General features: G+C 41.0%; 2 protein-coding genes across 3 annotated transcripts; one reads left to right on the top strand and one right to left on the bottom strand.

The window, feature by feature from the left end:
* Window positions 1-792: 792 nt before the first annotated feature.
* Window positions 793-7,160, top strand: rsph9 (radial spoke head component 9). 2 transcript variants are annotated; one of them, XM_061243962.1, is made up of 5 exons: window positions 793-1,350; window positions 1,749-1,917; window positions 2,044-2,173; window positions 3,458-3,604; window positions 6,915-7,160. In XM_061243962.1, the coding sequence occupies exons 1-5, from the start codon at window positions 1,124-1,126 to the stop codon at window positions 7,070-7,072; spliced, it is 831 nt and encodes a 276-aa protein (XP_061099946.1). In that variant the 5' UTR covers window positions 793-1,123; the 3' UTR covers window positions 7,073-7,160. The 2 variants fall into 2 exon arrangements, with proteins under 2 accessions (XP_061099946.1, XP_061099947.1); XM_061243963.1 differs by having other exon boundaries at window positions 1,173-1,350; window positions 1,793-1,917.
* Window positions 7,161-7,209: 49 nt separating this feature from the next.
* Window positions 7,210-19,189, bottom strand: mrps18a (mitochondrial ribosomal protein S18A). The gene is made up of 6 exons (XM_061243964.1): window positions 18,863-19,189; window positions 18,338-18,369; window positions 13,697-13,801; window positions 11,741-11,864; window positions 11,571-11,643; window positions 7,210-7,432 (listed from the first exon to the last, which is right to left on the bottom strand). Exons 1-6 carry the CDS (start codon window positions 19,023-19,025, stop codon window positions 7,288-7,290), a joined length of 642 nt encoding a protein of 213 aa, XP_061099948.1. The 5' UTR covers window positions 19,026-19,189; the 3' UTR covers window positions 7,210-7,287.
* Between the last annotated feature and the right edge of the window lie 5,161 nt (window positions 19,190-24,350).

The following is a 24,350-nucleotide window of genomic DNA, read 5'->3' as shown; positions in this document are numbered from 1 at the left end:
GGATACACTGCAACATGCAAACCTTAGCTGCAAAAACATGATGGCCAGGTTACATTTGCCAAGAAGTACTTAAAAGAGCAACTATAGTTCTGGAAAAAGGTGATGTGGACAGATGAGATGAAAGATTAACATATCAAAGTGATGGCAAGAGCAAAGTATGAAATAGAGAAAGAACTACTCAAGATCCAAAGCATACCACCTCAACTGTGAGATACAGTGGCGGGGGTGTTATGGCCCTTATCTTCATTGATGACATAACTGCTGATGGTAGTAGCAAAATGAATTCTGAAGTGTATAGACACATCCTATCTGCACAAGCAAATGTCTCAAAACTCATTGGCTGGCGGTTCATTGTACAGCAAGACAATGATCCCAAACATACTGCTAAAGCAACAAAGGAGTTTTTCAATTAAAAAATGGTTAATGTTGGTCCATGAATCAGACTTCAAGCAGTCATTGCATGCAAAGGATATGCAACAAAATACTAAACATGACTACTTTCATTTACATAATATTGCTGTGTCTCAAAACACATTGCTGTAATTTCTATATGGTGAAATGTATAAAAATGCCCTTTATTAAAATCTGACAATGTGCGCTTTAGCCACGTGTAATTTTTTTTTTTTTATTTATGACAAATGTCAAATTGTGGAGTACGCCAGCGTACAAATCGGGCAGACCCACTTTAACTGGCCCGTAACAGTGACCACGTAACTTACGCAAACATATTGTAGCTAGCTCACATCTAGCCAGGTAGACATGGCCACAACTCATTCCCACAAGGAAATGTAAATTAGCCTAGCTACACGGCTTAGGAAGTAGACTCCTTTTAAACTTTTTTATTTCGTGTTGCAAATAATGTTGAAAACCTCTCTTACGTCAAATGATTCACCAGGTTTCCAGGGTGTTGCACTTTGATGCGAGTCCTATCGTTCACGATTCACACCAACCAATCACGGATGCTTCCGTATGTATTGTGCGGTTTTGGTTATAGTTGTTATGGTAACGTTTCATTTGTTTAGGTCTCTAGCCTTACAGGTCGCGTCGCAAATAGCGGTAGCTAAATTACGTGTTACTTATTAAATTCAATTTTATGTCTTGTGTTTGCGAGCAAGTAAATTAAATGGATTCGAATACATTATACTACTCATTGGATTTGGCATCGGGCCACGGTTTAAGGTTGAGCAATGAGCAGAAGGCTGCTTTGCAGACGTCCTTAGTAATTCTACAAAGAAACTACCGATTTAGTCGTGTGCTATTGTGGGGCAAGATTTTTGGTGTAAGGGGCGATTATTTTATCGCACAGGGTGTTACAGAAGATGAGCTTAAAGACAAAAAGGCATTGTACAGGTGAGGATTGATCACATTGCGATTCCCAAGGTAGACCTGGTTCGGACAACTAATTTACGTAACTTATATTTATATTTCGACTACTCATGGTGTAGTTACCGTACGTGTATTCCCACTATGCAACTAGCTGTCTGTATTTAACGTTTTTTTCAACAAGATAAGTTAAGTTTTGTGGATGTTTACCCACCGCTGGACTATATTTGAAAACATAGTCTGAAATGATTATGAAATCCATGCAACGTTAATCAATGAAGCTGGTTATCACTATCGAGCTAAACCACATTCATCATCTACATTTTCCACGAGTTTCCAAATACTCCTGGTGGTAGGTGATTGATAGATGTTCACAATCTGTTGTGTGTGCAAATCTGAGACTTGTTTCGCTCCTCCTTCTTTAGCTTAAACTGCATTGACTGGCACCTGCTTCCCCTCCCCACACCAGTCTTGCTGGCAGAAGTAGCAGCAGTGGCGAAGGGGCGTTTCGTAGGGGACCCCTCCTTTGAGTATGAGCTCACAGAGACGCGGCAGCAGGGGGAGGGGGATGAGGCCGTCAAGGAGGAGTTCACGGTGAGGGTCTGAATGTCAGTATTTCCTGATTTATCTGCAAATTCACTGCTGCATAATGCCGATGTATGTTGAAGTTTGGGTTGCAATGATTGTGACAGGCTTCATTGTGGTGTTGGTGTGTTGCAGATGAAAGTGACTGAAGAGAAGAGGCTGGCAGCCACAGTGTTCAACATTGAAAAGGACGTATCTGTGGTGCCACGGGGTGCTTTCATCAGGACCCCCCATGACACAGTGCAGGTCAACCACAGCTTCCAAGGTTTGCGGCCAGGCCTATATCTGTGTGTGTGAGAGACACTTCTTAGAGGCAAATCCCTCTTTCCAGATATCAGCGTTTTTGCGTGACTACTTGTGACACAAACCCGTGTGTGACTTACAGCGGGAGTTCTGGAGTGCCAGACTGTGAGCTGGATTTACCACAATAATAATGACCTTAATTTTAGTTTTCTGACAGTTCTATACATTACACTGAAGAACAGTACAAACTTGCAGTGTGTGGCTGTAGCTGGTGCATATGTCCGATCAAGATCTGATTTAGCGAATTAAATAATTAAGAGCAGAAATTGGGACAATTAGAGACAGAGATCTGGGCCGGTATGTATAAAGCAGATCAGAGTAAAACTTTGGTCTCAAGTGTGTCGGAATTCTAAGAGTGATGCAATCTTAATTGTAATAAGTGTAAAAAGAGTAAGTGCATTGTATAAAAATTCTTGTGTGTCTAAAATGGTCTTATTATTTAAGAGAGTTTGGGAGCTGTCTTAACTCAGTTAAGAGTTACCGTCAGATGGCTGTGGTGCGAGGTGAAGACCAGAAAGGACGTATTTCAAATGTCTGATGAGACGGAATTGTTGAAAAAGTATCGTCTTGATTGTGTTTGTCACAGATCTTGTAAGATATGTATATCATGACAGTATGGTTCCTGGCGACTGAAAAATAAAACGATGCACAAGTGATGACTTGAGCCCACTACAGTCATGAATAGTTTGGAAGATTTCTTGCCATGCCTTTACATTCTTCTGTTTCAATACTCCACTTGAAGTAACTTACAATTTCTTGCTGCGTCCAGTTAGATTTTTGCCTTGTTGAATCCATTAACCCTGCATTGCTCCAGGGGAGGATTGTCTCTTGCTTAGTCTAATCAACTGTACGTCACTTTGGATTAAAGCGTCTGCCAAATGCCATTAATGTAATGTAATGAAAACAGATTTTAAACCTCGGTGAAAATACATTTTGTGTCTCTAAATTCTTAATGAATGGAGGCACAAGCGAATTGGTAATCATTCCAGTTCATGCAACAAGCTGTTCTATGAAGGTCTGTTATTGGCTGATTCCTGGGCACCATCATTTTAGTTCCTCTTTTTACGGCACAGTGCTGTGAGTTAAACTGAAATCAGCACCTAAGAACAGTTCCTACTTTTTGGTGAGAATTCTTTAACCCCTAAATCAAAGTTTAGGCCATTCTTAGGAGTAATTCTGAGCGGCTTAATACACATGGCCCCTGGATTTTGACTTGTATGTGGTTGTATATCTGCCTCTAACACAGGGCTGTCCACTTTGGAAGCTCGGAATCTTGGCAACTACCTGCACTTCACTGAGCCGCAACAACTGAAGAAGAAATCAATTCTGGAGATGGCTGACCTGGACCCCTCCATTGACTTCTTGGACCCCCTGAGTGAGGACATCCTGAAAGGTGAATATTCCTTCTCTTCCTCTGCCAGGGAATGTCCTGACAGTAACTTTGTTTAAGGAATAGTTCAAAGCAGCAGAGCAACATACACCCCTGTAATAAACTTCTCAACTGTCACCAGTCCCCTTGATGTTGTGTTCGCTCTTGAGTACATTATTCTGTAATAATATTTGAGTAGTTATTGCCATTTCAGTCTGAGAAATTTAAACCCCACTTGTGGATTTTAAGTAAAAACGGGAGAACATGAAATGGGATCTGAACATGAAATTGTTACCGTTTTTTTCTGTTACTGTAAGCCAGCCTCTGAACCTGGCCATCTTCCCAGAACTCCGATTTGATGTAATCTGTAAGCAGTCACAGTCCTGCTGGCAGAAATTGGAATCTGTCCATGTCTGAGTGCTGATGAGGCCTTCCAGGGTGAACGAACTAGGACAGTAGTCAATTGTTCAATCTGATTTTACTTACTTCAATGGCATTAATGGCACTTGGTAGACGCTCTTATCCAGAGCGACAAACAGTTGATTAGACTAAGCAGGAGACAATCCTCCTGACCTTGCGGGTCCCAGTCATGTACCTTAACCACTATTGCTGTTACAGTATTAAGGCAGCTCAGATGAAGGTCAGCAACAATAAAATCTGAGCTTTGCTGCTGATGTCTGGTCTATTCCCTTCCAAGTATTCTTTATACTACTTAATAGGGATGTAACACCTTGCCATTATCTGTATCTGTATTGCAGAATTATCTGTATCTGTATTCGGGAATATTGGGAACTGGAATGTTTGTGGTTTGACCAGAAGTTGGCGTGGTTTGATTGGAAGTGACTAAATGCATCGACTTTCTGTTTTTAATGGTTTACTACTGCCATGCACACGTTCCTAATAGTTAAATCCAATATTCTGATCTATTCATCAATTGATTACAAAATATCTAAAATATACAAATTGTCCTTGCAATGATTAGAATTACAATTCACTAATAATAATAATAATAATAATAATAATAACAATAATAATATATGTAAATATCACTTCCAAATTCAAACTTCCATCTATCACCCGCAAAAAATGTAATGCAATGTAATACAGCTGTCCTCAAGCAAGTGTAGTCTCCCTGCTCTGATAATGATCATTCCAATCCTCTGACATTTAAATACAGTCAAGTGCAGTAGCTTAATCTGTCTCAAAAAAAAAAAAAAAGGTTTCTGATTGGCTGGAATAAAAACCAGCAAACACACATCCCTCCATCACAGTTTGAGACCACTGCTGTAACTGAATACTGTTGTGGTGCCTTGTCCTGTGGCTGTAGGGGAGTCATACGTACATAGTTCCCATGGGCAGCCCCCGCTCTTCCGCTGTCTTCATTGTTGGCAGCTCCCAATAGTCAGTTGCAGCAGTTTATTTATGACAAATTCGATTCTCCTTGTTCATGTTTCTGAGGGATCTCAGAATGAGTAAGACCACCAACTGCAGCGATAGTGACCTGTGAGTGGGTTCAGTGTCTCCAGTAAAATGTATATATGCAGTGCAGCCGCCCCTCTGTGCAGCTGCTAGATTTATTTGTTGATGTGCCGCCAGAGTGTGGTTTTCTCACACGAACATTCATCTCATACATCTGTTTCCGTGACCAGATAACGCTATGTCTAGACTGAATGTTCACAGCCAACCCCCTTAGCAGCCACTGAAAAGTGACCGAGTTCTCAAGTCCTGGCCTGCCCAGGTCACAGGGCCCTGCCAAGCATTGGCTTCTACCCCAAGCCCCCTACACGCACCCTTAATGCTTTTTCACAGATTCACCCATTTAGTCATAAGTTGTTACCCTTAGATGGGGGGGGGGGGGGTTCTAGGAAGGGGACATCAGGGACCACTAAGACTCTCAATAGTGATCTCCTCAGTCTGAACACAGTGCATGTGTGTTATGGTGCTATCAGTAATGAAGATATTTTGTAATATACGCCTGTAGCTAAGTGGTTAAGGCACATAACTGGGACCCGCAAGGTCGGTGGTTCGAATCCCCACTGTAGCCACAATTAGATCCACACAGCCGTTGGACCCTTGAGCAAGGCCCTCAACCATGCATTGCTCCAGGGGAGGATTGTCTCCTGCTTAGTCTAATCAACTGTACATCACTCTGGATAAGAGCGTCTGCCAAATGCCATTAATGTAATGTTATCATTTACATTCTCCAGGTTAGGGATCAGTACTTGATGATATATTGACATGTAACATTGCTGAAATGTAGGCAGTGTGCTTGTGCACCATGTTTTGAATGTGCTATACAAATACAGATTCATAATATTATAGTAAAGTAAGCACCCATCTTTTGTTCAACATAAAAGCCATTCTGAATGGACTACATGTCAGCCTGGAAAAGGGAGCATATTAATCAACAATATCAAGAATTATACAGTTTCGGTGTGCTGCAATAAAAAAAGACAAGGACAAAACATTGAGTACTATTCAAAGTGACAGGATGAAAGTTTATGAAGACGTTTTATGAACTCTGCTAAGCTCCGCTAACTTGTAAATAATGAAAATGTTGGTGCTGCACTCTGCAAGTCTGCGTACAGCCCTTGATGTGGACTGCATGGAAACTTTGTGACATTCCAGTTACGTATGAACTTTATTTTTTTATCACAGTCTACCTCTCATCTTATACCTGTGGTGTGCTGTTCCAAAGAAGTGGTGTATATGCATCTCACTACTCATCTCACTACCGTCTAACCAACATACGTAGGACCAGAGCATGTGAATGTGAATGTATACCTGGGTATCTCCAAACTCAAGGTCTTTTTCAGTATAAAGACTGAACAATGGGAAATAACATTTAACTATCTTAAAATGGGCTTACCATGTGTAAGATCTGTGATTGGCTATGGGAATATTTGTGGGCTCTGGAAAAAGTAAAGCTTATTAAAGGGCTATTTCTTCAACATATGATGACGGCAAAGCCGATAAGCTTGTCCCGATTCTCTTCACTCCCACTGGTTCTCTCCTTTGCTCTCCTTTGCAATGGGACGCACCCTCAGGGGTCACACCAATCCTTTCGTATCCTTTCCGCACTCCTTAGTTCCCAACGGAGGACACAAGGAAAGGACACAAGGACAAAGGAATCGAGGAAACAAGGTCCTCATTCTGTCAAGTGTCAATTTGAAGACGTGGCAGATGGGGAAATTATTTTTGAACATGTACTTTAATACGTGTTTGTTTGGTTATGAAGAATTTACTAAATTGAGGAAAAAGTGAATTTAGAGGACAGATAAAATAAGCAATTGGAATAATGCCCGTCTCTCACTGTCTCTCTCCTTGGTCCCAGGGTCTTGGAGCCTGCAGATGGAGGGCAGCAGTATGTGTGTGTTGCGCAGTCTGCTGTGGCTGGGGCTGACCTTTTTCCATGTTCCTGCTACCCCTCAACATGGCTACATCTACATGGGTGATGGGCTGAAAAATCTGGACCTGCCCTTCATGCTGTAGCAGGTTTCCTTACATAATCCAAATTCTGGACTTAGCTTTCATGCTGCAGCATGTTTCCTTTCATAATAAAAAATGTACATGCACTTTATGCTGTAGCAATTTCTTTTCATAAAAAAACCTGATACCCAAGTCACGGATTGATGGTCATGGATGGGAAATGTTTTATTTACAGAACCGGGATCAAGAGGGACAGGAAAGGACAGGCAGCCTGTCCCTCAGTGCTTCAGGTAATAAGGCTTCTTTCCATAGTTTACATTGTTCTCCAGTGCAGGGTGTCCCACTGGCATTCGAACCTTGCACCACTTCAGGCCTTTCTTCAAAATGGGCTTTACCGTGTTGATGGACCAGCGTGTCAGGTACCTGCGATGGAATTTCAGATGAGTGTGAGCAGACAGAATCATATAATATTCTCAGAAACACAGTAACTAACAGGCTCAGTGCCCCATACGACAGAGCAGTTGAACATAATGCTCCAGTGCCAAATAGCAGTTACAAACTCAATGACCTTCATAAATACACTTAGTGACCACTTTGTTAGGTTGAATAACAAAACGGGTCAAATAAATAAAAGAATGGACTACTTAAGACAAAGCTATGGTAAAAAGGTACAGTCAGATACAGAGTGCAAACACTTTATTTTGATAAAAAGGGTTATATACACTTCAGTAAGCAAAATACAGTATTTTACATGCAGCTCAGGCTGCTCCAGGCAGTGCCCACTCTGGAGAGGGCAGCGGCCCCATCTGGTTGGATGATGTGAGCTGTTCTGGAAGGGCGGCCTGTAGCGTAGTGGTTAAGGTAAATGACTGGCATACACAAGGTCGGTGGTTCTAAGGTAAGTAAGGCCCTTAACCCTGCATTGCTCCAGGGGAGGATTGTCTCCTGCTAAGTCGAATCAACTGTACGTCGCTCTGGATAAGAGCGTCTGCCAAATGCCAATAATGTAATGTAATATAATGTATATGACCCATAATGTCATTTAGTTTCCATGTGTCCTTTTGGGAAACTGCCTAGAGATATCTTAGAAAAAACACATGCTCATTTCTTGTGATATTGTCATCAAATTTGAAAGGGGATTTCAAAGTGTGCCAGACACCACCACAATAATCTGTATCCACTAAAAAAGAGAAAATCTTTTCATTGAGAGAAAAAAAAATCTACTTCCACTGTGTTTGAGCTTCTGTAACTTTAGTAATTCTGACTCTTGGAAAACAAACCCCAAAGGGTGACCTTTCAGAAGGCACCAGGATCATGCCTGTAGTCAAAAGGGTTCAAAAATATTAGGCATTTTATTTTGGGTATGTCATTGTCATGCTTGTGTTAAGAAAAGGGGTGATACTTAAGGGGTTAAGATTGACTGAGAAAAATCTACCATATTATGTGTACCGTCGGCCACGTTGAATCTCCAAAAAATGAAATGGTTCATCATCCGCTTTTATTATTTTATGTATTTATTCATTTACAGTGCTAAAAATATATATAGCCTACAAATTCATTCACACATTTTTTACTTTTAATGATTTTGAGAGACAGCAGTGAACTTGCAGACTTGGGAAAGTCCAGGGTCTGGTGTGAATGGCAAAAACCTGGGACATTCCCAGGACTATTGTGTGGTGTGAATGGGTCAATCCTAGGTTCAATATCCCATATTTATACAGGGTTTTCTGTGAAAAAGGGGCATTAGTCATCGTTATATTGTCCAGCTGGACAATGACTCCAAACTAGTGCGGAGGGATTAGTGTTTTTTGAGTTTGGTTCGATTCAGTTTGGAAAACAATCACGGTTTTCAATTTTAAATGTCTTTCTTTTTATACACCAAGTGAGCACTTTATTACTTCTTTTTTAGACTTTACTGCTGTAGCCTATCCACTTAGAGTTATGATGTGTTGTATGTTCTGAGACACTCTTTTGCATGTGTGGATATTTGCATTACTGTCACCTATGACCAGTCTGGCCATTCTGTCTCCTCTGACGTCTCTCATTAACTCTGTCTGCAGAACTTACTTTTTTTTTTTTGCACCATTCTTTGCAAACTATAGAGACTAGTGTCCGTGAAAATCCCAGGAGATCAGCAGTTTTTGAGATACTCAAATCACCCTGTCTGGCACCAACAATCATTCCACCATCAAAGTCACTTGGATCACATTTTTTCCCCCATTCTGATGTTTGATGTGAACATTAACTGAAGCTCCTGACCCGTATCTATATGACTGTATGCATTGCACTGCTGCCACACAATTGGCTAATTAGATTATTACACCTATTCATTCATGTGATTAAATAAAAATGTTCCTAATAAAGTGCTTGTTGAGTGTATATGAATATACCATGAAATAACAAATGTTATTATTTTATTGACATTTGAAATACTAACTTTATTAAAAAGAGCTTTAAACCCATTTTCAAAGGTTCCAATGTTAGCAAATGACTTGCCTAAATGATCAATTTAGTCGGTCCCCTCCAAGTACTGGAACAGCAAGGCCAAATCCTTTGTTTTTGCAATACACTGAATACATTTGGGGTTGAGATTAAAAAGATTAAATGTGATGTCAAGGACTGATGTTTTGGTGTTTTATTCATAGGTCTCAATGTTCAACTGCTGTTGTTTTCCTTGATCAACCTGTTCAATGTCTGTTGCTCAGTACGCCAGCAGTTTCTTTCTTTTTCAGGACATTCAAAGTTGTTGTTCAAGCTATCCCCAATGCTTGTGCAATGGCTGTGACTGATTTCCCCTCTTTATTAAGCTTCAAAATGGCTTGCTTTTCACCCAAAGACAGCACTGTGGTCTTCATGTTGCTTTATCTTTTCTAACACAAATGCACTATTCACATGCAAAACCCAAGGCTAAAACCAAGAGCAGACGTTCAGAACTATTTATGGTTTAACCAATCAATCTAACAGGACACAATAATTTTGCTCACGTAAAAATTGGGTGGTCTGATAAACAACTTAGAACATATCACTTTTTGTAACAAATCTAGATAAAAATACCAGGAAATAAAAGCAGAAATTTGGATCTCTTGTACATATGTTGACTTCAAACTCAATTGTCTTCAATGTACTGGTTGAAAACTTAGCTCATATCTGTAGGCACAAAGGATTATGGTCATTGTAGTTATTGCATTCTAACTGGGTTGAGTAGCTGGCTTTTAAAAACAAAAAAATGAGCTCAGAGAGCTGTTTATCCACCGAAGTAATTCAATTCAAATATCAATTTAGATTTTCAATTTCACCAAAAAACAGCAAAATGTCAGTTAATCACTCAGCAGTACTCCACACATACATCCACACAGAAATGTTAAGTGAAAAAGGCATCCTTGTTCTGCAATGACCATTTATGTCTCCAGCCTTACATCATAAAACCCAAAACCCTGCGGTTTGAACTGAAGAGGGGCGGGCGGACGGGCGGGGTGCAAACCCAAGGATATCAATCTCGATCTTGAAAAGTTTGTAAACGTTTACTCTAACCGTATCACAAATGATAGGACTCTCAGCTGTCATCTTTACCAGGGGTGTTTGCAGGGTGAAACTGGTTTATTTTACTTTGGTTGATTCCACTGAATCATTAAAAAAGCATATTAAAAAATAAAGCTTATGTCATTAACTAGCCTATTTTTACATTTACAGTATTTTTGTGCATTTATCAAGCGTACCAATAACTCTGGAGGCCACTATATCTACACAACCAATCATGTGGCAGCAAATAAATACATAAAAGAATGTAGACATGGTCAAGAGGTTCAGAACGTCACATTAACCGTGGAATGATTTTTGGTGCACTCTTTTTGTGCCAAAACTGCTGATCTGGGATTTTTCACACAGAACAGCCTCTGAAGAATACAAACAATGTTGCAAAAAATAATAAACAAGCAGCAGTTCTCTGGGCAAAAATGGCTTGTTAATGAGAGGTCAGAGGAGAATGGCCAGACTGGTTGAAAAGTAATTCAAATAACCTCAGATTCAGGAGCATGGTTTTCTAGCAAACAAGTTAACATGCACAGTTAACATGCAGTCCTAATGGCATTTATTGGTTTCGGTAGCAGCTAGGGCATTTCAGCAATAATAAAATTTGATGGCATAGTTTTTTGTTTATAAACACAAGACTATTCAATTGGGCCAATCCAGTCAACATAAAAGCACAGCTCAGTCCATCTATCCTTCTAGTAATTGATGAAAGGCTGGTGAAAACTAAGCAAACACATAGCCATTTCAGTTACTTAAATTGCTGCAGCTTGCAGTCATCTGCAAAGAACAATAGCCTAATCATACTTTAAGACAATTCTCCAGCTTGATATAGTGTCATTATTTAACACAAGTTGCTGGAATGCTGTCTATATGCAAATTAAATATACACTATGGCTAAATTCCCATCATTATAGTCGTAGACACTATACATATAGGCCTATAATCCATTATGGCATGCTCAGTCAATTTCAATATTCTACACTTTCCTATTCAGCCTGGCAACAAGCATTGTGCTCCCTTCCCACGTGCTTACCTGTTAAGCGGTTGTTGGGTTCTCTTTGATGTGTGACCATCTGGGAGGGGGGGCTTGTGGTCCGGGAGAAGACCTGTGAAAGGAAATGGGCGTGATCACATCGGCAAAGGCACGCTTGCAATGATACGACACCCGCCGTCTCACCTGGGGGGTGTGGGGGGGGGGGTTACCTGCGCGGTGGGCCATCTGGACACAGATGGAAACTTTCTTGTGTTCTACGGCACAGAGTCCCGTGACCCTGCGTGGCAGCATTCCTCCATCTGAGCGGATGAACTGCCTGAGCAGGAGAACATCCTGAGTAGGAGAGACAAAGGGGGGAGGGTTTTATGTTTAATTTGGTGCTTCTGCCTTTGCATACTTTAGTTCTGCCACAGTAACTACTTGTTGTTTGCACATCCACCACCAGGTGGCAAATGAGTGCACTCTAATCCAGAGAGGTCTGAAATAGGTGCAATGTTCAGACAGTGTCGTATTTCTAATATAATAAATAATAAATTACATGCTTAAATATAGACATATACTTCCGCTTTTCACAACAACAAAATGTGTGACATTTAGGGCTGATTGTCTACAGTTGATCATTTGTTCATAAACAAACCGTATTTGTTCAAAATCTGTGAACGCCATTTTGCGCTAGCATTAGCAACCAAATACATACAATGGATACATTGTTAGCAACCGGGTCCCTCAAAAGGCAAACTAGAGGCTGGTCCATCTACAAGCTACAAACATCAGTGTGTGACACTAAAATAAAAAAAATAAAAAGCAGAAACCAAATGAAGAAAATACAGCAGGGTTCTGTGTTCAGATGTCTTGTCGATGAGCCATTGAAACAGACTAAACTACATTGCCACCTAGAGACCAAACATGGAGAGTTTGTGTCGAAGCCTATTGCCGATTGAAACTGTTGATTGAAATCGGGGAGCTGAACGGTTGAAGAATCCTATCGTGTAGTGCAGCTTATAGCAAAGTCTGGAGAGCCACATACAATTGGCGAGAATTTGATTCAACCAACTACCAAGGAAATAGTTGGGGTGGTGACGGTAGATTTTGACACATTTACACCTGCATCGAGGAGAGTATTTTTCTATTGTGGTCATCCACTACAGTCTTCCTTAGTCTACTGGGTCTTTTAACATAATTGAGTTCACCAGTAGTTTTTTCTTGCTAGTAATGAACCAAACTGTTGACTTGGGCATGCCCTGGGTTTTTAACAATATTTAATTTCATTTCCTTATGACGGCCAGCTTAATTTACATTAACAGTGCTGTCTACCTCAATCTACAATGGCAATTTCAAAGTCTAGAATTAAGACTAGACATCAGAGACCACAGGACCAAAATAACAAAACATTTTATGTCCTATGAATTATGGTGCTCACTGTTTATTACAATATCTAATATATACAGAGATAGTGTATTTTATTCACCTTATTAGATTGATGCATGTACAAATGTCATTTCACATTAGAACAACGGGTTAGTTTGTACTATGTGTAGCAATTAGAGTGATACCAAAACAAAAAGACCCAATTAAATGATTATTTTGTTTAAGTTGATCAAGGATGTGTGCAGCTATAGATTACACCCCCTTTACCCTTTTAAAAATAGTCCACAGAGGCTATACTGCGAACATGCAGTCACAATCCACCTTCGATAATAGCAGTGTTACGATAAGTACAATAAGTATGCGAAGATATATGAAGTGAGCACAGTTGGAAGTGTTGACCAAACAAAAACAGAGAGGACCAAAGCTAAATCTTTCTAGAAAAGTTGATTAAGGATGTGACATCAACATATCTAAAGTAGAGTGTCAGGTGAAATTTCCGATGTTGCTTTCTGGGCAGGTCTAAATGTATCAAAATGGTCCACGTATTTACACAATGACAAAGCCCTCTTAGATGACTCGTTTACAACAAAAATAAGACAAAAGCAAAAAAAAGGCAAAAATTCTCAGAATTACAGCGTTTCCTTACAAAGCTATGACCCTCTAAAAATCACATTTTGTGTTTTTCATTGTGACACCATGTCTCTACTGGGTGTATGAAGAGTTCTCATCATTATCTACCATTATCTACCAATACAGACAAATATCTAATTTACTTGTTATGTAGTAGTCTTACTCACAGTGTAGTTGTATTTATGATTAAGGTTCCACTGGCAGATGGGACAGTCTCCTTCAGGGTTGGGAGGTTGGGGCCTCTCAGCGGTCGCTAGGATTGTACCCTCCATCTGCAAAGCACCCACTTATGTCAGAGGTCTCAGCCAATCAGCTTTCAGACAGAAACATCAGTTTATGGTTTCTATTGAAGCCGGAAAGGAATGTATGTAAAGAAGGGTATTCTAAGGTTGGCATGGCAGCTGGGTAGAGAACTGATTGAGGCAACGTAGGTGAGAGTACGTGGATGGAAGGCTTGAGATTTTGAATATTGTTTGATGGATTCTTTGGTTTAAGTTTTTACTTCCCACCGCCCAACCACCTGTCCTCTTGACCCCATCCCCTCTCCCCTCCTACAATCTATATCTGATGACATTCTCCCTTTTCTCTCCTCTCTAATCAACACCTCCCTCTCTTCCGGCACCATGCCCTCTTCCCTGAAGAGGGCCAGAGTCACTCCCCTGCTCAAAAAACCTACTCTTGACCCCTCTGCCCTGAACAACTACCGGCCTGTCTCTCTTCTTCCCTTTCTCGCTAAAACTCTGGAACGGGCGGTCTGCTCCCAACTGTCCACTTATCTTCTCCAGAACAATCTCCATGACCCCAACCAGTCTGGCTTCAAGAGCGGCCACTCCACTGAAACCGCCCTGCTCGCGGTCACTGAGGCACTCCGCTCTGCTAAAGCAAAATCCCTCTCCTCTGTCCTCATCTTCCTCGACCTGTCGGCCGCCTTCGATACAGTCAACCATGACATTCTGCTCTCATCGCTGTCTGGGATGGGTGTCACAGGTTTTGCACTCGCTTGGTTGTCCTCCTACCTCTCTGGTCGCTCCTACCAGGTGACTTGGAGGGGCTCAGTCTCCGACCCTCACCCCCTACGAACTGGAGTCCCGCAGGGCTTGGTTCTTGGGCCTCTCCTCTTCTCGCTATACACCATGTCTCTTGGTTCTGTTATCTCTTCCCACGGCTTTTCTTATCATTCCTACGGTGATGACACCCAACTCTTCATTTCCTTCCCCCCCCCCCGACACCCAAATCACCACACGGATCTCTGCCTGCTTGGCTGATATCTCTGCGTGGATGACTTCCCATCACCTGAAGCTCAACCTTGCTAAAACTGAGCTTCTCTACATCCCTGCTAAGTCCTCTCCGTCAATCGACCTCTCATTGACTGTTGAGGACTTTGTAGTTTCCTCCTCCAGCTGGTCCATAATGCTGCAGCCCGCCTGATCACCAGTCAGCCCAGGTCGGCTCATGTCACCCCGCTTCTCACTGGCCTCCACTGGCGTCCTATTGCCGCACGCATCCGTTTCAAGGCCCTAGTGTTGGCATTTCAGGCTGCTAAGGGGACTGCCCCACCTTACATACAATCCCTGATCACTCCCTACTCCCCAGCTAGACCACTCCGGTCTGCCAGCTCTGGTCGCCTTACGGTTCCCTCTCTACGTGCACCTGGCGGTCGAGCTGCACGTTCACGCCTGTTTTCCGTTCTGGTTCCTCAGCGGTGGAATGACTTGCCTACCACTGTCAGAACAGCAGAATCCCTCCCCCTATTTCGACGCAGACTCAAAACCCACCTTTTCAAACTCTACCTTAGTCCTCCCTCCTGATTTCCCCTGCCCCTCCTTTCTGATATCCCTATCCTTGTCTAACCCCCCCCCCCCCCCCCCAATTTTTTTTTAAAAAAAATAAAAAATTCACTTCTGATGACAACTAGGTTTAGAACAGCATTTCATGTGTATTTTGCTAGTTTCTGGATGTGATGCTTTGACTTATGGTAGAACCTATGCACTTGTAAGTCGCTTTGGATTAAAAGCGTCTGCCAAATGACTAAAATGTAAAATGTAAAAATGCATGTTTTTTTTAGAAAGAAAGAGTTTAGAAAGAAAGAGATAGGATTACAGATGAATGTCATCCTAACTCTTATACTTGTACTATGAGTATGTCAAGTGGCTGAACGTGCTTAGAAAGGAATTTAAAAATAATCGCGATCCCCAAAAATGAGGGAAGGGTGCTACAGAAAGTAAGTATGGGTGTTAGTATGTGGACGGTATGTGAATGGGTTTGATGTTGGGTCCATGAGATACATTTTGGAGGTAAAACAGAGTGTGTGGATATGTGTATGGATGCGTGAGTGGCACTAATTAACCAATTAAACTGTAAGTTTAGGCAACTTATGATGGGTGTCAATGAAGTTGATGAAGTTTTCAAGTTGATTCTTTAAAGCCAATATTTTTTCATATGTATTCTGAGAGAAGGTTCAACCATTGCATAGTTGTTGATGCAATGGCATGTGGAATTTATTGTTGAATTTATTGTCGATAGGTGTCCAAGTAGTCAGAGGGAGGGAGATAGTGGAATGCTGCAACCCAAGAAACTGGATAATGTTTAAGTGACTGCGCGGCAAAAAGGTTTTTTGGATGGGTGGGTATAGTCAAGTAGTGTGGAAATCATTGTCCGGGGTGTTTAGAGTGCAGCGTGAGCATATGCAAGTGTCTGCTGTTTATACATCTTGTGCAGAGTAATCTCTGTGGAGATATAATAAATTAATAAATAGTAAGTTAGTGTTGTTAGTCATTGTGAATGTGTTGGTGCATATTTGCTTCCAGAAGTCGGCGCTGGGAGAGACGGCCAAGTCTAGTTCCCGTCTTGTGATGGGGAGTGTATTGTAGAGTCCATGTGTTAGTAGTTTGTATAATTCAGAGAGAATTTTCTTTGGAGATGTTATTTAATTGAGTTCAGTTATGAGTAATCGTTGCTGCCAGTCAGCTTTTAGTTGAAGATATTGAAGGTATTGGTCTGTCCCGACACTATCTCTGGATTAGATCTTTAAAAGAGATTAAAGTGTTCTCTTGAAAAATGTGGTGGAGACATGTAATACCTTTTTGTTTCCATGTGGTTTAATGAAGAAATCATTCCCAAATAAATTATTACATACATTCAGTCGGTGGTGGCAATTGTAGACTTACTTATGTACAAGTTGATCTGCTTTTAAGCTGCAAATGTTTAATTCAAAAATTACATCTTTCCACTACATAGCTTTCTTAACAGAGCATTTTAATGACTCACTATCTTTGGTACATTCGATTTACTTCTGTCCCTTCTTTATATCAAAGTGTTTATTTTCCCACAGTATATTGCAGTAGTATGAAAACACTTTGTTTCGCTGATGGCATTTGACATTTTCTCTCAGCCTGTGACTATTATGCACCATTAACCCGCCAGAAGCGTTGTCTATTACATTTCAACCCGGACTCCAAGGGTTGAAGTTTCCCCGTTATCCATGGCATGTGCATTTAAATCTCTAATTCTATACCATGCATAGTGTCATTTCAGTGTAGTAAAATAGCGCACACAATTCAAGACGTTGCAATGCAATTCAATATTGAGATTGCTAGACAGTTATCAATATCATTGTATTCAGACAATGCAATGGATAAAAAAAAAGTAGAACAGAGGTAGGCAATGAGCGCCGTATCCGTTTCGGGTTTTCATGCCAACTGCTGGTCTTCATTACTCAATTGGTTCCAACATTTACTTCATCGTACATTTTAGCTACATTTCTTGATGAATGCATTAATAACAGTCAAAGACTGTGCTTGTGTCCCTGTATGATATGGTTTTACTGCGCTCTAATTTCAGTGAACTAGTGCTTTACATTTACATTTACATTTTTGTCATTTAGCAGACGCTTTTAATCCAAAGCGACTTACAAGTGCATAGGTTCTTCCACAAGTTAAAGCATCACATCCATAACTAGTAAAATACACATGAAGTGTGTTCTAAACATACAGTCATCATAAGTACAATTACTTCATGGGACAGGGATATCAGAAAGGGGGCGGGGGAAATCAGGAGGGAGGACTAAGGTACAGTTTGAAAAGGTGTGTTTTCAGTCTGCGTCGAAATAGGGGGAGGGATTCTGCTGTCCTGACAGTGGTAGGTAAGTCATTCCACCACTGAGGAACCAGAGCAGAAAACAGGCGTGAACGTGCAGCTCGACCGCCAGGTGCTCGTAGAGAGGGAACCATAAGGCAACCAGAGCTGGCAGACCGGAGTGGTCTAGCTGGGGAGTAGGGAGCGATTTAGGATTGTATGTAAGCTGGGGCAGTCCCCTTAGCAGCCTGAAATGCCAACACTAGGGCCTTGAATTGGATGCGTGCGGCAATAGGAAGCCAGTGGAGGCCAATGAGGAGCGGGGTGATATGAGCCGACCTGGGCTGACTGGTGATCAGGCGGGCTGCAGCATTCTGGACCAGCTGGAGCTGGGAGACCGGCTAGGAGGGAGTTGCAGTAATCCAGGCGGGAAATGACGAGCTGGATGGCTTTCTCCGTCAGTAGATGACGGATACGGCGTATATTGTAGAGAAAGAACCTGCAGGTTCTGGCAGTGGAGGAAACTAGTGTTGGTGTATACGGCCAATTAGCTCATTTAGCCAGAGTAATTGGTGGAAACAATAATCTGCATACACACCGTCCCTCCAGGACTGGAATTGCCCACCCGTGATGAGGAAGAACTAGTCAAACTGAAACTTAGTTTGAAGTCTGAAGGGACTGAAAGTTGCTGCATAAGACATGGGACGTTTGATAATTTAATAAAATGTACTTACAACAGTTGTGTCACCTTCTCTCTTCTCCACGACTACAGAAATGGAAGAAGAAAAAAAAGCATTGCAGTACAATTCCCCATTACAATGCCTCCATGGCTCCTTTCATACGGACAAAACACATCATGTCATAACGCTGGTACGCATGCCGCCACCGCCAAAAATAAAACGCATTTAAGTGGAAAGCTAGCTACATTTTGAACAGTTAACTTTAGCTAATGATAGAAGTCTTAAGTCAGGTAAGTTATACTTTGCTAAGCAAGGGTTCATAACTCTTCATAAACGTCTAGATAGCTGTCTAGCCGGCATTAGCTATGATTTGGGATCAGTTTAGCCGATGTTGACAGATTAACGTTAGCTACATCCCGAAATCGTCACGACCGCAAGTTAGCAACATGCATGGTAGCAATATCTTTATTGATTATAATAGGTTGCAAGTAATTAACTCAGTAAACTAAAGAAAAATGTTACGTTAGCCAGCTAGCGACTCCACATGCTATTATCCTAAGTACGTGATCCACGACTCACCTTGTCGTAAACCTCGACTTTGAACATTCCCAAAGGCAGAAAACATAGGCGTTGTAATTATCCTATTAAAAATGATGTTGTTTGAGTTGGCGAAAACCAGGCGCTGTACACTTGATAGTGACATAGACCTCCAGACGGACCCCAAAATGTAGCGCGCTGCCATTTTGATTTCGACTTCGACTTCTTCTTGTGGCTTTCCGCAGACAAGATGCTAACATGCGTATTACTGACATCCACTGGTCAAACAAGCAATAGTAGAGACAATGAAGGAGCGAGACGGCAAACTCAACCAACAGGGTCTGGCGGCGGACTGAGGACGGCTCCAACTCCTCCCACCCCCTCCTACTCCCACTTTCAAGCGTTATCTCTAAGAAATTGAACGGCAATGCGTGCTCTCATCGAGATATATGGGTGTACAAGACACTCGCAGCAAAGAGCTTAGAAGGGAGAACGAGGGTATGGTTCCAGCCATTGAACTGTTCTATTTCAGTTCCAGTAAAATTAATGGGAGGAGATGTCATCATAATTGCACTTCCCACTGGAAATGCAATATACATCTGCCTCAAGGTGTATATTCCTGTTAATATTCCACACATTTCTTAGTTCCTAGTGGCTCGGTGAATCTGTAGTATTTATTCTTCGTGCAATGCATTGCTATTTCTCACATCATGTGGCAGATATTTTAGCTACAATTGTGAGATGATGTAATACAACCCAGCCCCAGGATGAGCTCTGGCTCTGGAGTATGCTTGTAATGTTGGATTTAATTCCATCTGTTACTTCAAATCAAGTATAAAATGCCATCAATTGTTGGTATTTATTAACATCTACTGAGAGATGGCTGCTGAAAGTATAGACAGCTGGCCACACTATTTGTGGATAATGTAGAGTTCAAAGGAAAACTTAAAAAAGATTGACAGTTTTCTGTGCTTCATTTGAAATCTGTGGAAATGAAATTCAGAATCACAAAGGGTACTTCAGCAGCATGTTTGGGAACCGCTGACTGAATGCTAGGATTTTCAGGCTGAGTTCTATGGAAAAGGTAAGGCCTTCCAAACCTTGGGAACATAAGTCCACCAGTCCCCCAGCCCTGAGGGGGAGGGTACAGAACCCCTGCTCAGTTCTAGCACCTGTCAATCAGTGCCCTCCCGGCCTCCCCTTCAGGCGTGTTCTTGAGCTGCTCTTCCATTTTAGTCATTTGGCAGACCACCACCACCATCACACTGTGCTTCATATGGTCCCCCATCTCCTGCCTTTAAAGGAACACACAGCTCCCAGAGCCAGTGTGAGGACCAGTGTGTACATAATGCTTCATCACATGCTTTGGAAATCTCCCCCATAGCTTTCATTTATATATTTTGCCTGAAATCTAAAATCTGAACTTCCATCCTATTCATTGTATTGTACATCTGTAGCTTCTCCTATCTGGTCTTTTAAATCATAGATAACTCTGTATGCTATAAATAACACTGTATAAAAGGCGAAGTTCAATTTTGTGTTCAATTTTGTGTTTATATTCAGAGAAGTGGCCATTCACTTTTTTTTGTTCGATCCAAAAATAGCTTTGGTTAACATGCACATGTTGCTTTTGTGTTAATATTTGGATACAATTCTGCACCAACCAGATTTCACCTGTAAAAAAAACAACATCAAGAGCTGTGACACATCATTCTGTATTCCAATCTGTGTTGTCCAATTAATTCCTTTTTTGTATCCACTCTGATCACTTTATTAGGAATTAATTAGGCTTTTTTTATTTTACTTATTGGTATTCTGTTGCTGTAATCCATCTTCAAGGTTCGACGTGTTGTGTGTTCAGAGATGCTCTTCTGCATACCACTTTTGTAACGTGGTTATTTGAGTTCTTGTTGCCTTCCTGTCTGCTTCAACCTATTTGCCTCAGATGTCTCATTAACGAGGCATTTTCACCTTGTTCTTCATGGCATGGATTCAAGAAAGTGCTGGAAGAGACATGTTCCTGTTGACATGATGGTATCACACATGAACGGCTGCCCATTCATCCTGCAAATCTCCCATTCGCCAACATTCCAAAGATGCTCTGAGTGTCCATATATAGTATATATATTGTTCTGCATATGTGCCAGTGTAATTTGCTCAGATGAGGCCAGGGCTCATACAATTACACACAAGGTAACAGGCTATACTGTTGACCTCAGATTTAGTATAACAGTACCAGTGTGTGATGATAGTATATGATTGAGAGGTCAATTAATTATTTGCTATACTGTGGTATTTGTCTTATCCCCCTCTCGTAAATATTGAAAATGAATAATTGTAACCTGAGGGATTTCCGAAAACACTGGCCTGTTCAGGAAATTACAGTAGCTCTGATTTAATTACTCAAATCAGCAATGCTTTAAGAGTAATGTAGCCAGCATATTTATCACCAACTGAATCATGTACTAAATTGTCACTGGGTTAACAAAGTGTAGCATTTAAAATAGTCTATAAAAATGAAAATGTTTACTAAACAGTGCAAATATTAATTGAAATGCATTTTACTCAGATCAGCTATTTTTAAATGGATAGTTAAATAGTTTTATAGTGAAAGCTGCAAAGTATGTGTGTTGCATGCCACAAGACAATTTCATACTGATCTTTTCAAGTCTGAATTGCTTTATGTATTCTTATTGTAAGTATTCTGTCTGTTTAATGAGCTGGCAGTCAGAAATACACTTTGGGTGAAATCTGTGCCTTTTCAGTCCTCTCTCTTCAGTTAGAAATGTATATAAACATGAAATTATTTCGATATAAATGTTGTTACATTTAGAAAATGTATGCATATTTGTCTTGTGGCCAGGAACTTTAAATATAAGAGGAATTTGCACAGGGTCCTGATAAGTGTACAGGACTAACGAAGTATTTCATGCTTAGAACGGAATTTATTAGTTCAAAAGTGGGAAGAAACTAAAATACAGTTGGTGGAATGTATAGTAATATGTTTATATTTTTAAGCATACTGTATTGTGTTCCCTTTAGCCTAGAGGTGTCCAATCTCATCCTAAAAGGGCCGGCGTGGGTGCAGATTTTTGTTTTAACCCAGCAGTAACACACCTGATTATACTAATGAACTAATCATGGTCTTTAATCAAGACCTTGATGAGTAGAATCAGCTGTCTTAGTCCTGTGCTAAAACAACAGCCTGCACACACACCGGCCCTTTCTGGATAAGATTGGACACCCCTGCTTCAGCCTGTGCCCATTCAGTAATTGCAGATAGCCAGGATAGGGCCAGGTACCACAGGCTCTACAAAGTAAAAGAGCAACAACTAGACAACAGACAGGTTGTCATTCTCTTTTGGTAATTTGAACACATGCATAAAAGTGGTATTTTATTATTTGAAGGTGGCAGCACTTCTTTCTACATTGTTATGCTTCCCCCCTTGCCTACTAATCGGCTAAAGAACGTAGCTCCATTCTTTTCATATTTATTTGTGAAAATAGAATGCCAATGTAATTCTTGAACATTGAACATCTTGTAAGCTTCAGCAACTATCCTTCATCTAATAACTATTAGGTAAATTCATATTAATTGCAAAAAACTTGTTAATTTTATGTTAAAATGCAAAATTAAAACCACAAGACAATGTCACCCATATGATAATTTTTCCTGCTGTTCTGTAATGCAGAACCTGTCTTAATATACCAGCCATTCAGAACAACAGACAGTAGATACCACACAGGGATAGGCTGTATCCATATTACAAAGCACTCACAAGTGCATGTTGTTTATTATAATGTTAGGGTTGGTAAGACTGCTTCCTCAGTCAAAATAACTTGTAAATTTTGTGTATTCTAGTGTTAGGGCCAGTGTTCCTGCTTTGTCAGTGGAATAGGAGACAGGATGTCTTGTTTGTCTTTCATGATCACTTTCCCATTCCTGGTCCTAGGTATCCTATGGCACAGTTGGGAGCCTTCATAGTTTTCCTCCCTGGCGCAGTTTGTGTAGGCTACCTATCTCATACTTGTCTTACCTTACACCCACCGTAATCAGTAAGATGAGTGGTTGAGTTTTCATATTGTTTATCATTTCCTCTCTGGTTTCAGATTAAACATGGCGACTGGTTTTAATAGGTTATTTTCTTCCTTGGCTAATTGCCAGGGAGTTATTAAGTCCCTTTATTATTTACCCCTTCCTCCTGTGGGGTGCCATCGGAGCTTCACACTGTTTTACTGGCAGGAACGGTAACTCCTGCCAGTAAAACGCACTATATATACACTTGCGTATATATATTCAGTGTATAGTGTAAAAAATATAAGTACCTTGGCCTAAAAGGCTTATGCAGAAGTAACCCAACTCCATAATCTGCCAAGGGAATCTCCGATCTAGATCCCCAACCTATAGGGCGTGCGCAGAGGTCTCTAGTATGGATGTTACAGTGGCAAATTGCTACTTAGTGCTGTATATCCCATGACAGACAAAGACAACAACAAATGCATTTAGAAAGTAACGAAACACCTCGCTATACTAAAGTAAACTTCAGGCAGCTGCCAAACTGGGAAACCGCACACTACGGGAAAAAGACACACAATGACGCCAAGAATAAGAGTGTGAACCAGTCTTAATTACCAGAGGGTCTCAGTACTCCAGGGTCCGCTCAGCCTAAAACCTTTTATTCTAAAACTAAAAATGTAAAATTTAAATTTGATCATAAAAAAAACAAATACATTTAAGTTGTCCTAGCATCCTGAACGATACAATTATTTTATTTTAAAAAATACATAAAAAAGAAACTGGGTTGCCTGGGTTCATTTGGAACCATGTTGTGCATTCTAGGGTTAAGCCACTAGGTCCAGCCCTTTTGAAACTTGCAGTTTACTTTACAGTTGAACTACCTGCCATGAAACTAGGAATAGTCCATCTGACCACACCCTAAATGGACTTATAGACTCTGCATTAAGACCATGAAAATTGAGCCCCTTGATTAATTTCCAGGTCAGTCAAGTAACAATGAGACAAGTCAGGATAAAGTAAGAAATTGAAATGAGCTCTGGTTATTGTAGGGCCACCTGTAGGGCAGGTGGATTTTGGATCCCAACAGCTTCATTATGCTCTGTCACTAATAAAAAATATATATCACTGAGCTGCAGTGGCGCAACAGGCTAAGATGCAGCAGACTTGCGGTTGCAGTGTCGTGTCTAGGAAACGAGTCAAAATCTTCAATTTGTCGAAAAACATCTTCACGAGGGAAAAGACGACACCACGGCAGAAAGTTCTTCAGGAAAATCAGACTTTATTAGCACACGTACATAAAGCCGGATCAGTTCTCCAGAACTGAACCCCGACTGTCATTTTTACACCCATTTTATACACAGTTACACCACCTACAACTCCTCCTCAAACCTCATTCTGGCAAATCACCCACACTGTTCTTATCGTAACTCCTCCCAACGCTCCTCCCACAACGTCATTGTGGCAAATTGCCAATGGTCCTTATGCTCTGCCAACTCTGTACAAAGTTCAGGG

This window comes from Conger conger, chromosome 5, assembly GCF_963514075.1.
Source record: "Conger conger chromosome 5, fConCon1.1, whole genome shotgun sequence".
NCBI lineage: Eukaryota > Metazoa > Chordata > Actinopteri > Anguilliformes > Congridae > Conger > Conger conger.
The sequence above is the reverse complement of the archived record's forward strand: the minus strand, read 5'-3'. Positions and strand labels throughout refer to the sequence as shown.

Coding starts and splice junctions, on each gene's coding strand:
- mrps18a (XM_061243964.1), bottom strand. CDS start 19,025: ATGGCAGCGCGCTACATTTTGGGGTCCGTCTGGAGGTCTATGTCACTA. Junction 13,802..18,337: donor GAGAAGGTGACACAACTGTT/GTAAGTACATTT, acceptor GGTGCTTTGCAG/ATGGAGGGTACAATCCTAGC. Junction 11,644..11,740: donor CCAGATGGCCCACCGCGCAG/GTAACCCCCCCC, acceptor TTCCTTTCACAG/GTCTTCTCCCGGACCACAAG.
- rsph9 (XM_061243962.1), top strand. CDS start 1,124: ATGGATTCGAATACATTATACTACTCATTGGATTTGGCATCGGGCCAC. Junction 2,174..3,457: donor GGTCAACCACAGCTTCCAAG/GTTTGCGGCCAG, acceptor CCTCTAACACAG/GGCTGTCCACTTTGGAAGCT. Junction 3,605..6,914: donor GAGTGAGGACATCCTGAAAG/GTGAATATTCCT, acceptor CCTTGGTCCCAG/GGTCTTGGAGCCTGCAGATG.